Source organism: Rhinolophus ferrumequinum, chromosome 22, assembly GCF_004115265.2.
Source record: "Rhinolophus ferrumequinum isolate MPI-CBG mRhiFer1 chromosome 22, mRhiFer1_v1.p, whole genome shotgun sequence".
In the NCBI taxonomy this organism is placed as follows: Eukaryota; Metazoa; Chordata; class Mammalia; order Chiroptera; family Rhinolophidae; genus Rhinolophus; species Rhinolophus ferrumequinum.
Genome location: NC_046305.1, coordinates 20318206 through 20334840, shown reverse-complemented (window position 1 = coordinate 20334840; position 16635 = coordinate 20318206). Strand labels below are relative to the sequence as shown.

The 16635-nt window shown below is 36.7% G+C and overlaps 1 protein-coding gene across 7 annotated transcripts in view; it reads right to left on the bottom strand.

Annotated features, from left to right (window-relative positions):
* LPGAT1 (lysophosphatidylglycerol acyltransferase 1) overlaps positions 1–16635 on the bottom strand; it is a 115890-nt gene that overhangs the window by 44303 nt on the left and 54952 nt on the right. For all 7 annotated transcript variants that reach the window (XM_033091955.1, XM_033091956.1, XM_033091959.1 and 4 more), the window contains exons 3-5: positions 9480–9598; positions 7070–7165; positions 3521–3794 (exon numbers count right to left, since the gene is read on the bottom strand). In XM_033091955.1, the coding sequence (XP_032947846.1) occupies positions 3521–3794; positions 7070–7165; positions 9480–9598 (489 nt within the window). The remainder of the gene's footprint in view (positions 1–3520; positions 3795–7069; positions 7166–9479; positions 9599–16635) is intronic.

Below are 16635 nucleotides of genomic sequence, written 5' to 3'. Positions count from 1 at the left end.
ATGTTTCTTTGTCTCCCCATTTTGGCTGCCTCCCTAAGTTTGTTTCTATGTATTAGGTAGGGCTGCTACGTCTTCCAGTCTTAGTAGAGTGGCCTTATGTACTAGGTGTGCTGTGGGCTTCAGTGGTGCAGTCTTTCTGGTCACCTGAGCCACGTGCTCTAGGTGTGTCCCTTGTGTGGGTTGTGTGTGTTCTCCTCTTGTAGTTGAGCCTTGGATGATAACTGCACTTAATTGCAGGGGCTCACTGGTTGTGAGGACTGGCCATGACTACAGTGGAGAAGTTACTGTGTAGGGGCTGATCCTATGAGGCAGGATCTGCCTCAGCAGGACTCTGGTGTCTTCCTGATCCGCCCCCTGGGTATGTTGTACTTGAACGTGGCTGGGTGATGCTCCAGCTCACTTTGAAGCTAGACACTGGGATTACCAGACCCAGGACCACCTTGGAGGGGATCTGTTGTAGGTCAAGTTGAACTACAGCCTGTGCCCCACCTGGGGCTGCCTGGCAGAAGCTACAAAGAAGTCGCAGATGGCTGCTATCCGTGCTGTACATGGAAGCACAGGTTCAGGCCAAGCCATGAACCAAGGCTGGCTGCAGCTAGTGCCGTGCTTAGGGCTGCTCAGCCAGAGGTACAGGACATGCTCCAGCCAGATGCTGCTTGTCTGGGTTCTGCAAATCTTTGAGAGACCCTAGAAAAAGGTACAGCTTGAGCCAAGGCAGGTGGTCTGCACAAAAAAGCCGCAGGAAGCGGCCTGGGCGTGCCAGAAAGTTGGGCGGGGCTGGATCTCAAATCGCCAGGGAGTGGAGACTCAAGATATGGCAGCTGCCTGCATCTGCACGCAGGGAAGGGAGAGGGCTCAGCAAAGAAACAATGGCCTCTACCAACTCCTCCATTCAGGGGAATCTGCCTCTCCAGCCCCCGTCCCAAGTCAGACAACTCAGTTCCCCACCATATGTCCCTGCCCCCTTTCCAGCTGCTGCCGCAGTACAAAAGCTCAGAGTGAATGATTCCATTGGTGGGTAAGTCCACACGCACGGTCCCTTTAAAAGGAGTACCTGTGAGTGCAGCTGCACTCAGTCTCACTCAGTCACAATCTCCGCTGGTTTTCACAACCGGAAATTATGGGGACTTCTCTCCCCGGCACTGGAACCCTGGGCTGGAGTGGGGCTGGGATCTCTTTCCCTCCTAGGGGATGGTGAGGGATCCCCACAGCCGAAATATCCTTCCCGATCTTTAATGGTCACACGCAGGCGTGGGACCAGCCCGTTCCACGTCTTTGCCCCTCCTACCAGTCTGGAGGTGGCTTCTTCTGTGCGTCCTTAGTTGAAAGGCTTCAGTTCAGCTTGATTTTAGGCGATTGTCAATAATGGTTGCTTTGTAGATTATTAATAGTTGTAATTTTGATGTGGTTGTGAGAGAAGGTAAACACAGCATTTAACTACTGCGCCATCTTGGTTGTCTGAACCAACTCATGGATATTAACTGTAAAATTCTTTCAACTTTTACGTATGTTTGAAAAATTTTATAATAAAATCATGGGGAAAAAATCAGAGTTCAGTTTTATATCTATTAAATCATACAACAAAGAAAAAACTAATCCTTTTAATCAGATCCAACTTAATATTGGTATGTGCATGGATCACATATTAAAAGACACAAAGGCATGGTTTGTGTTTCTATGGAATAGAACACTAAATAATGAATATGAACAGTAAAGAAAATAAAATACAAAATACCAAAACTAAGGGGAAAATGGTAAAATACAAGTGAAACTAGTTTTCAGGTATATAACTTTCTAGAATTTCTTATAATTTTCCCTTAACAGCTAGAATAAAATTTTTAACTAAGGTAAGATAAATAATAAACTACTTTGCTTTGGTTATAAATATAAATTGTCTTGTTCCCAAGGAAAAAACCATTTTTCTTTACCATTGTGTAACTAGCATGATAACTGTCCCTGCCTTTGAGATCTAGAACATCACAGGGGATTGACTGGATAAAACAATTTAAAAACAGCAGTCTTAATTAGTTCAACAAATCCTATTTGGAAGACCTTCCCTTCAAGCTTTGGCTTGGCTGACATTGCCACAGTGTCTCTTTAGCAGTGAAGCTATTCTGAACTTTCCTTTTCTATTAAAAAACTCTTTCCATTTGTCTTTGTAATACATGATGAAAGATTAAGAGAACTGACTGTCTAGCTGCTTAGAAAAAAAAACAAATGAAAGGAAAACTCTGTAGTCTCACAGGCATTATTTCTATGTCTGGCCCTTATTGTCATTTATAAATACATATTTCTGAGGACCTATTATTTCTATTTTTGCTGTATCTAAAGAATATTTTTTAAAATAGCAAAATGCTACTAAGGAAACAGACCAAGTGAGTTTCTTTCTTTTTGTTCTTACCCCTAGTGAGTTTCTTTCAGTTTCTATCACCAAATTTTCATTGTGTCTTAGATAAACTTGTTCATAACAGCCTTTATGCTGTTGGCACAAATGTAGCCTACAAATCTTCATAATTCACAACCGATTATGCTGACAAGATATATAGTTGCAACTTTGAGTGTGTTTTACTTCTTCCTGGCCATAAAAGTAATACATACTCATTATTTTTAAAAATCCAGAAAAGCATTAAGAAATGAGAAAAAATCATCCATAATGTTACAACTCAGAGAAGCAATCACTACTCACATTTTGGTATCTTTCTTTTCATTCATTTCCTACTGCCTTATTGTTTATATATTTGAGCTCAAATGTTTTCACCGCAGTTGTATGTTCCTCCCACATCATTAACATAGAGCAGAAGCATTTTTCTAAGCCAATAAAGATGCTCTATAAACATCATTGGTAATGATTGAGCTGTATTCTGTTGTATGAATATTTGATAATTTCTTAACTGGTCTCCCTTCTGGTTATTTCCAATTGTTTGCTATTACAAATAATGCTGTGATAAACTTCTTTGCCAGTATTTCAGATTCTTTCTTTTTGATAAGTATTAGTTGCAGTGGAATAAATGAGTCATTTTTAAATATTTTAAAGCTCTTAATAAATAGTGCCCAACTGCATTCATTCTCTGTATTACAAACAAAAAACTTTCTAAATCTGATAAATGATAAATTACTATTCTCATTTGCATTATCTATGATTAGTTTTACAAATTAGTCAGTTCTCTCCCTATATCTTTTAATCTAGCTATTCCACTTCTAGGAATCTACCCCACAGAAATACTTGCACAAATACGCAAAGATATTTACAGGAATGTTTACTATAGCCGTGGGAATGGCCAGAAGTAAGGACAGCTAAGGTAGGGGAAAGACATCTTCATCTTTATGCATTTCTGTATTATTTGAAAAAATTATTGTAAGCATGGACAACTTTTATAAATAAAAACATTTAAAAACTATATTTTCACCTCCCTCAGTATTATTTCTGTAATAATATAGAAAAGAACAACAATGTTATCTTCTAGAACTCCATAAAATCCTTTAATTCCAACAAAGGAAAACATGCTAAAAACCATCCTACCTAGTTCTTTAGCATCTCCTCCTGCTGGACTTCCATTTTCCTGTCGTGCTACAAGTGCACTCAAAATAACTTTTGTTGCTCCAATCCTTGGCAGAGTGACATGTGTAAGAAACGGTAAGTTATTTTTCTTGGCAAATGCCTGACTTGTTTCTCGCCTCTTCCTGAGGAAGCCCCCTTCTGGAAATAAAACAATCCATTTTCTATCTCTGTTCCTGTAATTATTTTCTAGGTGCCTCTTGAGAAGAAGAAGCTGTTGGTCACGATGAAGTTTTCCCTAGAAGGTAGACACACACATAAATATAGTTACGTTTGAAATGAAAATGCCATAAAATTAAATAGAAATAACAACTTATAAAGTAAAACTCAATCATAGACTAGGATAATGATTTCCCCCCACTTACTGCCTATCTTAACCAAAGTGGTAAAAAGGTATTACAACTTATATAAATAAACTCTTCTTCCTAAAGAAAAAAAATTGCTCTAATTGCCCCTGAAAGTTCATTCATTCATCAATTCAGTGACTGTTTACTGAGTGCCTACTACTTGCCAGGCACTGCCCTATACAGTGGAGAGAGAGAAGAGCCCCTCATGGAGCTTACTGGAGTGGGGAAGATAGTAAATACAGAATGTAAATTCAATTGGTGATACGTCTTAGGAGACAAAGAGTAAGAGGATAGAGAGGGTCAAGAGTTCCAAGGAAGTGAAATTTGAACAGAGCTGACAGTGTGAGAGAAAAAGCCATGGGAAGATGAGAAGCAGAATATTCCAGGTGACGAGAACAAAAAGGAGAAAGCTCCCTGAACTGGGAACAAGCGTGACATGTTCAAAGAACTGTACCAAGGCCAGCACGGCTGAAGTGTAATGAATGAGGAAGACAGAGCAGGAGGGGAAATTGCAGAGAGAGGCAGACAACAGATACGTAGGATGGGTCTTGCACTTGGTAAGTGGTTTGGGGTAGGAAGTCGTTGGATAATTTTGAACCAGGGAGTGTCTTTATCTTATTTACATTAAAAAAAAGATCTGCTGGCTCCAGTGACATAAAAACTACAGAATAAATTAGGAGATTATTGCAGTTGTCCAGACAAAGGAGTTTAATGAGGTTCAACTATGGTATATTGATGAGAAGTGGATATATTCAGGGAAAAATCTGCAAGTGAGGCTAACAGGACACTGGATCTTAGTTGTGAGAGAAAGAGAGGAAAGAGGGTGACTTGGAGACTGAAAGCAGGAATCCAGAAAAATCTGTAGGAAGGCCCCAAACTCACAACTAAATATCACAAAGGTTCTTTCTTCCTGTACGATCAATTTGCTAATAATTTTCCAGCCAACAAATTACAGAAGCTGTCCAAAATAATTTGTATGCTCTCAGTCTTTGAATTATTCCACACGCAAAACAAGTAAGGTATTTTCTTAGCTAGTTTACTGAATTGAATTATGATTGTTATGTATTTAAGTTCCCAAGTCTACATGTAAAATATTTTTAACATTCTTGGAAATAACTTGTTAAAATTGTCTAGCAGCAGTCCCAAGAGGTTTTCTTTACCATTAATACTTTTTTCTCTTCCCTCCCTCCATGTTATAGATTTTTATTACCATCTATCGGGGGAAAATGTTGCTCTTTAGAAATGAATTTGCAAATTTCTCTGATATTTTGAAATAAAATCTTTAAGTATACAAATCTTTACATTGTAGTATGAAGAAAAATATTTTAGAGTACATTATTTTCTACTTTCATCCCGTCAAAGTACACCCATAATTTAGCCTCTTCTTGATAGCTGGGAATCATATTAGGGTCAACTGTTATACTATACTATAAATTCAATAATTTCCTTAGACTCCCATGATGCAAAAAGCTCAGCTGTTTTCCCTCGTGATTCCCCTAGACTGCTAAACTTCGATTGTTGGTTCTGCTGTCTTCCCTTCCAGCGATACTCTGAGATGTTAGGCTAGTTTCTTTGTTCTGATCACTGTTTATTTTGCCTCAACCTTGTGGCTAATCCCTGTTGCTACTTCTTCCTGAGGTTCCGGTGAATGCGTCTATTCATCTCTCTGCTCAGAAGAACCAGGGGTGTTTCCAGAAGAAACTAGGTAATTGTACAGCATGTGAAAAACAAAACTATGTTCTGTACATAAAACTGTCTGGAGTAAAGTGTATGTATTTTGTGACACCTACTTTCATAGAGCTTAGAATTTTTGTACACACACTTCCAGCTAATTTCTGAATTTGCGGTTGTTAGGAGAGGCTTAATTAGATTCACCAGTTATTCATTAAGTACTTATGTGCAAGGTACTACACAATCCAGGTTGAAGTTGCTAAATATATAAACACCGGCTAAGTGTGGCATTACCATACATAAAAATGCTAGCATATCATATTTCAATAATCCATTTTTGAGAAAATAAAGTGTGTGATACTAATAGTGTATCAGGGAAACACTACCATGTTTTCCCAAAAATAAGACCTAGCCGGACCATCAGCTCTAATGCGTCTTTTGGAGCAAAAATTGATATAAGACCCAGTCTTACTTTAATATAAGACCGAGTCTTATAAAATATAATAAATATAATACAATACAATACAATACAATATAATATAACACCGGGTCTTATTTTAATATAAAACCAGGTGTTTATAACATAATATAATGTAAGACCAGGTCTTATATTAATTTTTGCTCCAAAAGACGCATTAGAACTGATGGTCCGGCTAGGTCTTATTTTCGGGGAAACACGGTATAATGTAGTGTTGATTTGGTAAGAGTGCATGAATCTTTTTCCTACACTAAATTATTCCTAATGCTTGGGACCCATTCCACCTTCTAGCAAACTCATACTCATTCTTTAGATTTATACCAAATATCATCTTCTGCTCTAAAGTTTTTCTGGATTCACAGAAATCTGATGTCCTCACTTTTCCTACTATGAATTCTCAAAATATCTCCTCTATTTATTTAATAATCTCACTACTGGTAATCTTGGTTTTTTTTTTTTTTTAATAATCTCCCTACTGATAATTTATATACTGAGTATAACAGTGACTTGTAAATAATGGTGACAATACAGATGACAATAGTGGTAATCATAATAGAAATAATGATGAAGGAAGCAGGCACTGTTCTGAGTGCTTCACATGTGTTACTACATTTAATCCCCATAACAACCCTATGAGGAAAGCACCTATTATTCTCATTTGAAACAGGAGGAAACTTGGAGAGTTTAAGGAACTTGTCCAAGTCACATAGCTAAGAAGTAGAAGAGCTAAGAATGTGGCAAGTGCTTAATAAATGTTTACTGAACATTGTACTGTGTAGATAAAAGAAGGAGGGTAGAGATTAGAGTATTTACATTATCATCATTTTAATGATTATAATGCTTGCATATTCAAGTTCAGATTGAAATAAATGATTTAAAGAACAAAGTCAGAGGAAGAGCTCCCTGACATACTAGAACTGGCTCTACCTATTATAATTGGTTTTGTTACGCCTCTTTTTACAATAAAGAATAAGTATGATCAGGCTGTCACTGAGAAGAAATATGCTCATTACTTACCTGTCTTATAAAGAAGTCTCCATGAATTAGAGAAACAATTCCAAAGTTTGTGTACTTAAAAATATGATCCATCAACCACATCATTTGAGCAACAACCTAAAATATTTAAAAACAAGAAATAATTAAATGTTGGATAAAAGAAACATGACTATAGTCTAGCCAACTCTCTTACATTTTGAGAGCACTTTCTTGGAATGTAGTAGTACCATGGGAGTACATAAATCAAGTAAACGTTCATACTTGTAAATATAAATTAATACTGCCTTAACTTATTAGGCAAGAGGTAAAAACTATACTTCCAGCTTTGTATTTCTTAATTACTTCTTTATGAAAAATGATAAAAATTTCTTCAAGATTTCAAATTGGGGGCCGCCGGATGGCTCAATTGGTTAGAGCACGAGCTCTTAACAACAGGGTTGCCGGTTCGATTCCCACATGGGCCAGTGAGCTGTGCCCTCCACAACTAACTAGATTGAAGGACAACAACTTGACTTGGAGCTGATGGGCCCTGGAAAAACACACTGTTCCCCAATTAAAAAAAAAAAAGTACTGTCATTAATATCTTAAAAAAAAAGATTTCAAATTGTTCAGCAGTATCAGATCATAAAAAATGTTTAGTATGACTAATCTGAAAATAAAAAAAAAATTATTCTGGACAGAAAAATAAAATGTAGACAAACTAACTGAAATCTTTTTACAAAAGCTAACAAACAAACCAAACTTTCTTTTGTCCACATGATTAGCAATTTTTAGATTAACTAAGACTCTGGTTAATATAGTTATCATGTAATGCCGAAGTGGAGTTAGAGTAATAATGTCAGGCATATTTATTCTGACCATTTTAATCATTCTTTGAGATTCAAAAACCAATTAAGGACACTGTAGGACCTCAGAATAATCACTATAAATGTAACTATCATATCAGTAAGAAAAAAATGTTTGTTAATTGGGGATTCTCTTTATACAAAGCCAAATAACCTAGTTTTTACAAAGTTTTAACGTCATGAATTTAGAGGACAGGCAATTAACATTACTATTAAGTACAAACAATCTACACAGTGATAGTCTTTTAACAATTCAAGACTGAATATAAGAAAGGACAATATATGCCACATTCCAGCATGATTATGCCTCTGCTTTTCAGATAAACATGAAAAACAGATTCCAAAATAATCAAACATCCCTTCCGTGACTCTCACCTCATTTTCTGACCACTGACCTACACAATCTCTAGGACCTAAACACACCAGGCTTATTCCCGCCTTGGTGTCCTGGCTAAGACTGTCTCACGAAGGAAGAAGGCCCTCATTTCACCACTCTGCCTTAACTAACTTCTACTTCTTCATGGCCAAGTTTACGTCCTCTGCCCTCCACAAAGTTTTCTGTATCTATCAAGTACATGGTGAGCTCATCTGCCACCGAACATTCTCCATTTTGCAATTAAGTATGGTTTGCTATACCCTCCCTGCACCTACCACTGGACCGTAGCTCCTTTAAGAGTAGGAAAGTGTCCTATAGGATGGTGTTCTACACTTACAGCCGCTGACCACGAATAGGAAGCACTTAACAAACCGATTGATTTGCTTCTTTACTATTAAGGCAAATAATATTAGCTCCATTAATTTTATATACTCTATTTATTTAGTTTTCTATGAATAGAACCCTTTAACTTCTAAAGTGATAATTCCTTTAAAATAAGAATTTATTTTAAACCCACCCAGTTTATAGGTATATTTTATTTATCAATATAAGTGACATAAATCAACAGGTCAAACACAGCCTTAGCAACACTGAATAAAATGAGCCTAATATCTTTCCTTTCAATATGCTTTGTAAATAAAATCCAAAATAATATTTACCTTATTTTCCTCTGGCTAAAGATCCCCAAGACCCTTGAATTCACTGACAAATGTTACTCTTCTAAATTAAGCAACATTATTTTTTGTGTCTGTATTTCTCAACCTGGCAATCCACCACTTTACTTCAAGATAGATAGCCCCCAATTCAAACCATATTAGCTTTGCTTTCATTTCAGTTATTTATTTATTTATTCATTCATTCATTCATTTTTACCCAAACCTATAGACAATTTTATTAAGAGTTTACTTGAGCCAAACTGAGGACATGCCCAGAAGTAAGCTTCCAACAGATTGAGAAAATGCTCTCTTATGTTTTTTTTTAAAACAGCTTTATACAGATATAATTCACATTATCACAGTTATTTTTTTTAAGTCTCTAAATTCCCCTCCTGGAGTGACTTAGAATTATGCACATCTTTCTTTTTAAAATTTTCTAAATTTTCAGGGAAAGTATACATATGAAAGTCTATGTTCCAAATCATAGTAAGTTACTTGAATTGACTGTTAACCTTCCCTTTCTATGGTCTTCTACTGTGTGCAGGATGGCTTACCAGTCCTTTATCCTGGAGGCACATCATCAGAGTACACACATCTCCCGTTGCCTGATGATTCACCAACATCACTGCTTCATCATTTGAAATTGTTTTAATATCGTCCCCCCATTCCATCACTGTAAGAATAAACAAGCTGTCATTTTAAGGAAAGATCTTACTAGAAACCTTATATTAGAAAAACTGGTATACATCAATGATGACACATCATCTAATTAAAACTTCTGAAAGTTTAAAACGAATTTTATTTCTTATGAAAATCAGGACATCGATATAACATTATGTAGAGTCCAAAAATATCCATTAAAATATAAAATGGTCATTTATTTGATGTAGAAGTTTTACTTCTTCAAATTTATCCGACAGAAACATTAGTTCAAATGGGCAAAGATAAATGTTTAGAGGATGTTTAATGTAACTTAAGTGTTCACCAACAGGGCAATGGATAAGAAAATTATGATATAACAGAATTATCATAACAGGATTATGATATAAATCCATGTAAAGAACTGAGGGTATCTCTATACACTAACCCAAAAAGGACTTTATCAAGTAAAAAAAGCAAATAATAAAACAGTATATTTAGCATGACTCCATCTTTTTAAGGAAGAAATAAAATTTATATGTTATTTAATACACTGAAGAAAGTCTGGGGGAATGAATTCCAAACTATTAATCCCAATCATCATTGGGAGGTGGTTCCCAGAGCCCTTCAAATTCTACTTTACAATAAAATACGCAACATTACAAAAATATATTAAGTATTTTCATTTTAAAATAAGAAAACTAATAAAGATATTACATTTATTTAAAATCTCCAGATGAACACTGCATCAAAACCTATATGTATATACACTCTAGGGAAAATAGCGGTATTTCCACGAAATTATGCCTCATTTTATAGTAAATTTATTTCACAGAAAAAAATAAAATTGAGCATCAGTTTCAAACATCAGGATTCTACAAAGAAGCTTCTAGGGTTCCTCAGATGTCTGACATGAATCACAGAGGCTGATTATACATTAACGTTCACTCATCTCACTCACTGCTATAGGGAAAGAAGTTGAGGGGCTTGTATGTAATAGTTCTGGATGAAATGGGGACCGGGAGACTTGGAGCCCACCTGCTTCACCTCTCCCAGCCTCCCTTCATCCCCAAGCACCCTTCACGTCAACCCAATGTACTGGAGTGCCGCATGGTGGATAATCCTTAAGAAACCGAGGTAGAATAGAGGTAGAATACTGGGAGATCCCACCTTCTTGAAAAACGCAATAGCACCAAATTCCCTTCACAGTGCCCTTTCCTTTCCCAAGTTCCCAATTCAGTTTGGTTGACAAGCTAACTTTACTGAAGTATATTTAAACAGCTGCTATATCACATTGCTGGGAAGAGTATAAATTGGTACAATAGTTTTGGAAGTCAATTTGGCAATATATAACAAAAGTAAGAAATGTGAAAATCTTCTCACCCAGCAATTCCACTTCTAAGAATTCACCTCACAGATATACTTACTCATGCTCAAAATGACACATATGCAAGGCTATTTATTGCAGCATTGTTTGTAAGAGCAAAGATGAAAACAACGAAAAAGGGAAGCTAGCTCAAATTCATAGATATAAAGGTGGTTGCCAGGAGGGGGAAATGGAAAGTTGTTTAACTAGTATAGAGTCATGGTTTTGCAAGATGAAAAAGTTCTGGAGATTGGTTAGATAATAATGTGAATATACTTAACAATACTGAAGTGTACATATAAAAATGGTTATAACAGTAAGTGTAATGTTATGTGTATTTATCAAAATTAAAAATAAAAAGGAAAGATTAGTTAAATAAATTATATCTATGCAATGGAATATCACGTAATCATAGCATTTGTATAGTAATATGGAATGATATACTGTAAGTAATAAAAACAAAGTGTAGAACAGTGTGTGAAGAGTGCCACCAGTTGAGTATTTAAAAAAGACTGAAGAAAATATATTCACGAAATGAAAACTCCCCATATCATGCCTCTATTGACAACCTCTCAATGGACAGACACACACATACACCACTCTTTTATTAATTCATCCTTCACTAAATAAATCAGCATCAGGCACTGTTAGGTATTGTGGATATATAATAAGTAAGAACAAATGTATTATTCTAATAGCAGTTAAAATGCTCTGCTCAAGAAAAGTCTAGTTTGGTTCTGTAACATTGGGCTATTAAGAGGTCATGTGGAAAGTCTCCTGGTTCCACAACTACATAAACAGCTGTTTCATAACCAAATATTCCTTCAGTGCAATCTGTGCTACATGAATGGAAAACAGTGGATACCTAGGCCTATACAGTGGCAAAGCATATACATGAATATAGCTGTAAGTAAAAATAAGTTTCTTACATAAAATGTATCTACCTGTTTGCTTTAGTAAGTGTATTGGTTTAAATCTCAAAATACAAATTGAATATAGAGCCCTCCTGTATTACTGGAGTGAACAGTGTCCCCCCAAAATTTACATCCATCCAGAATCTGTGAATGTGACCTGATTCGGAACAGTCTTTGCAAATGTAATCAAGCTAAGATGAAGTCATACTGGATTAGGGTGGGCCCTAAACCTAAATCCAGTGTGACTGGTGTCCTTAGAATAAAAGGGAAATCTGGACTCAGAGACACACAGGGAGAATGCCACGTGATGATGGAGGCAGAGATCGCAGAGATGTGTCTACAAGCCAAGGATTGCGGACAACCACCCGAAGTGAGCAAGAGACAAGGAAGGATCCTCCTCTAGAACATTCAGAAAAATCATGGCCCTGCCACCACCCTGATTTGAAACTTCTAAACTCCAAAACTCCAATACATTTCTGTTGTTTTAAGCTAACCAGTTTGTGGTACTTTGTTATAGCAGCTCTCTGAAACTGATACGCCCCACTCACTCAACTTCGCTCATTCTTTCTTTCTTTTCCATATTACTCCTCCACAAATTATAGTTTTTTTTCTTACCAAATATAGGAAAAGAATGACAGCACTGTACTTTAACCATCTAGAACATTTTAACAGACATCTAATGTTATGTATTATAAATGGTTCTCAATGTTAATTTCTATAAGACTTTCACGGTATAATCATTAAGAGTTAATCCAATACATAGTTTATCTCTCCGCTATAACTTAGCCAAATTTTATTTTCAAACTAAACGTCAATTTACTAAGACTCACATGGCATACTAAATCAAACATGTGAAGGTAGCTAGATCAGCTTTTTATTAAGAAATTACCCTGATATAGCAACCAAGTTATGTTGAATTTTGTAATAATCTAAATTTTATTCAACAATAAATTTAATTTCCAATATCTATGGTATTCTTCTTTTACCATACTTTTACCATACCATTATATACTTCAAATATCACTGTTAGAAAGTTATATGACTAACAAAATCAAGATAAAAAATGCTTGTAGAGAAAAAGCATTTATTTTATATGTGAAGCAGCTATATTTTTCAGATCATAGTTATCCCAAAACCAGGAAGTATAATAATAGAGTCAATATCTTAAGCAAAGAATTATTCACATGTTGAAGAACAGACGCTATAGATGCCTGCCAGTTATTACACTGAACTTGATTAGAACTAAAATATTTTAACACACTGTTCTATGAATTCTCAAAAAAATAATTGGGTCAGGGCCCCTATTTCCAAACAGAATGAAGGAGAACTGAATAAAAACTGGAAGAAAAGTTCTCTAGTTGTAATTGAATTTTAAAAATTCTTGTTAAAAACCAAATCCAAAGATTATCATCTACTTCCCAATCTCTCTCTCTCTCTCTTTTTTTCTCTCTCTCTCTAACATATCAATAAACCTCCTCCAAAAGACACAGACTAAAACTGATGATCAGGATAGTTTACATCTCAAAAAGAAAATAAAAACAACAGTAATCCATCACAACTTCCTTAAAAACAGTGATGTTAAAGCCACATACTGACCCACAAAACAGAATTAATATGGAGAAGAAAGGTGGCTTAATACATGATTATCATAATCTATGTTTCAAAGTTCAAAAACAAATTATGCCTGCCAGCTCGTGCCACAAACTATTTTATCATTGTGCCTTGGTTTTCTCATTTATGAAACTTTAATAATATCATTAATACTACTCCAAACATTTTGTGAAAATGAATGAGAGAATTGATAGAATCACAGAGATCCTGGGTAATTGGATTATGTGAGAACTGAAGTCACTTTTGAAATCATTATTAACTAAAAGAGTTATATGCCTACTGTGTCCAGTAAGGTTAGGTGTTCTAATGTGAACACTTAAGATTAAAGAGCAAAAAAGCACATGAAACAATCTCACATAGCTTAAGAACTGTGGCTTTCAGTAGCCCCATTGGAGGCAGACTGGATGGATTTATCCAAAGTTAGGGGTTAGCAGAGCCGAAGGGGCAAGATAAAAAGAGAATGAGAACATTAATTAAGGCTGCCATGAGAAAGTAGCTTAAGGTACGAATTAATGGAGGGGAAACTGGTGAGGAAAGGAACCAAGTAAGGGGGTAAACTGAGAGAAGACGGAGGGAGGACTATTGTAATAGAGCCATTTGATGCCATCCCTCATCTCCACCCTTACCCATCTTATTCAAACTCCCAGAAGTAGGGCCCAGAAATTTGGAAAAACAACCCCCTGGGTAAATCTGATGTACACTTGTAAATAAGAACCACTGGAATTGAAGCACTGATGAGTTTTATTTTTTTAAAGCAAGTATATTGAACATAGTAGGAAATTGTGGTCATTACCCCTTTTTTGGCACTTAAAATTTAAAGGTTAAAATTGAGGAGGCAAGCCTTAAGGTATAGCTTTTGAAGGGGTTGCTTAACTGAAAAAATAATAACATCACATATTATTAAATAGATACATAATTAAATACTAACAATCTTAATAGATAACATTTATAGACTGCTTACTATGTGCCAGGTATTTGTCATTAATAACAGAAAATAATTTACATTATTTTCTTATTTAATCTTCACAAAATCCCAAATGTGCAGCTACCATACCCCAATTTACAATTGAGGAAATGAGAGACAAAAGGGTAAGCAGTATTTACAAAGTTACATTGTAGTTAGGAAGTAGGGGAACTCACTGCTGGCACGCTGCAGGTCAGAGAACTTGGCAGACATGAACTTGGATGAGTTGCTCACACAGCCCCTGACGTTGCCCAGGATTATGCCAAGAAATGGGGTGGACAAGCCAAGTCCCAAAGTCCTGAACAAAAAAGGTTGCTGGACAAGTGCAATAAGGAAGGGTACACAAGTGTATGGCCAAAGAATCAAGTGGTTTCTGCATGACAGTTGAATAATAACCAAGTTTAAAGAAGCACAGTGTAGCTAAGAAAGAAGTCAATGCTGTCTTTGGGCCCAGGATGCAGGCATCTTAAATTTCATATACTCAGTACAGAACCAGCTCTTTACCCCAGTCTTCTGCATACAACAAAGGGCACGGTCATTCACCCGGTCAACTCCAGACAAAACCCAAGACTACCTCTGATTGCTCCCTTTCCGTAGTTCTCCACTTTCACGCCATTTTTAACTCCCGTGGACTGGCCCTCCGACGCATAGCCTGCATCCCGTGTGTCTCTCCTTCATTACTACCACTCTCGTCCAGGCAGACAACAACTCTTTCTTGCGCTTCTCCAGTGACCTCCTAACAAGTCTTCTTGCTTCCACTCTAGCCACCTGCTAGAAAGCTTCAGAAATAGTTTCCAATTCCAAATACCAATAAAATCAAAATCACCCCTGACTGCAAAGCATGAATTAAGGAAGAACAGGAAAGACAACGGTAATAACCAGTAATTAACTGGTATTTAAAAACAAAAAACAAAAACGCACAAAATAAACCAAAAACTTATAGATACAGAGAACAGAGGGTGAAGGGGTCAACTGTATGGCAATGGATGGTAACTAGACTTTGGGGGTGATCACTTTGCAGTGTATACAGATGTATACCCTGGAGTAAGCCTGAGACTGAATTGTGAATCTGCTGTTATTTGTCATTTTCAGCTCTAATGTGCCTATTACTATGCCAGCATCTCACTGGGACTTATGATTTCAGTTTTTTAAAAGGTACATTTTCTTCCATATAAAACCTAAACTTTTCAATTGATGTAATATGATTCCCGCCATCAAGTTTGCTCACTTATTAGGATTAAAGACAAATTGGAGAATAATGCATTACACATGAAAATATGCATCACAGAGGTAGGGAAAGAAGAAATCATTGTGAGCTAGGGGACCAAAGACATGGGGGAACGTGGCCTGGATAGAGACCTTCTGGAACAGACAGTCCTGGAAAGAATGAGAAATAAGGTTAAAACTCTAAATACAAGCCCAGATAACAGAGGTACTTTAGAAAACCGGATACTAGAATTTAGGCCAGGAAGTACAAAATTCCTTTTGTGTTACCAGGCAGGTGACAGAAGTGAGGGAAGTGGGTTTCCTTCGTGACAGTAGGGAGCAGCTGAACTGTGTTAAAATAGAGAGTGCTGCCCCACCTCAAAGAGCAGCGACTAATCACCTCCAGTCTCTTGCTGGTATCTGGGAATGTGGACCCAGGTCACCATACCCACCGATTTTTTAAGAGTAATTGGAAATGTGAGAGTTTTTATGAAAGCTAAATAAGGAGGAGATTAACAATGGAGGAAGGTTCCTGAGCAAGCAAGAAGGAATGGAATCCAAACAAAGGGACTGGCTCTTGATAGAAAGGACATCCTGCACTGTGACAGGAAGAATAAAGGAAAGGAGAAGCAAAGGACACGGCTGAAGAAGTAGGCTTGGGCCAAGCTACTAGAGCACCACAATTCTGCATATTACCTTATAAACCACAGGAAGGCAGGAGGTGAAAGGAACTGACAGTACGTGGGATGGACGGCTGGGCTGGGCTGTGGGGATGAGGGAGAATTGCGGTTTGTTAAATGGGAGGGTATGTTTTTAAAAGACGAGAGAGAATGCCTTTAAGTATCTTTATATCCTAGAAGTCAAGAGCAAAGATAGAAGGCAATAGTAATTAGTGAGGTGAAACTAGAGAGATGGTGTATCAGCTTTGGGTATCTACAGATGAATGAGGGAGTGAAGGAAGTGGGGGAGGAGAACAGAGAAAAGAGGAAGAGTCTCCAGATCACAGACCC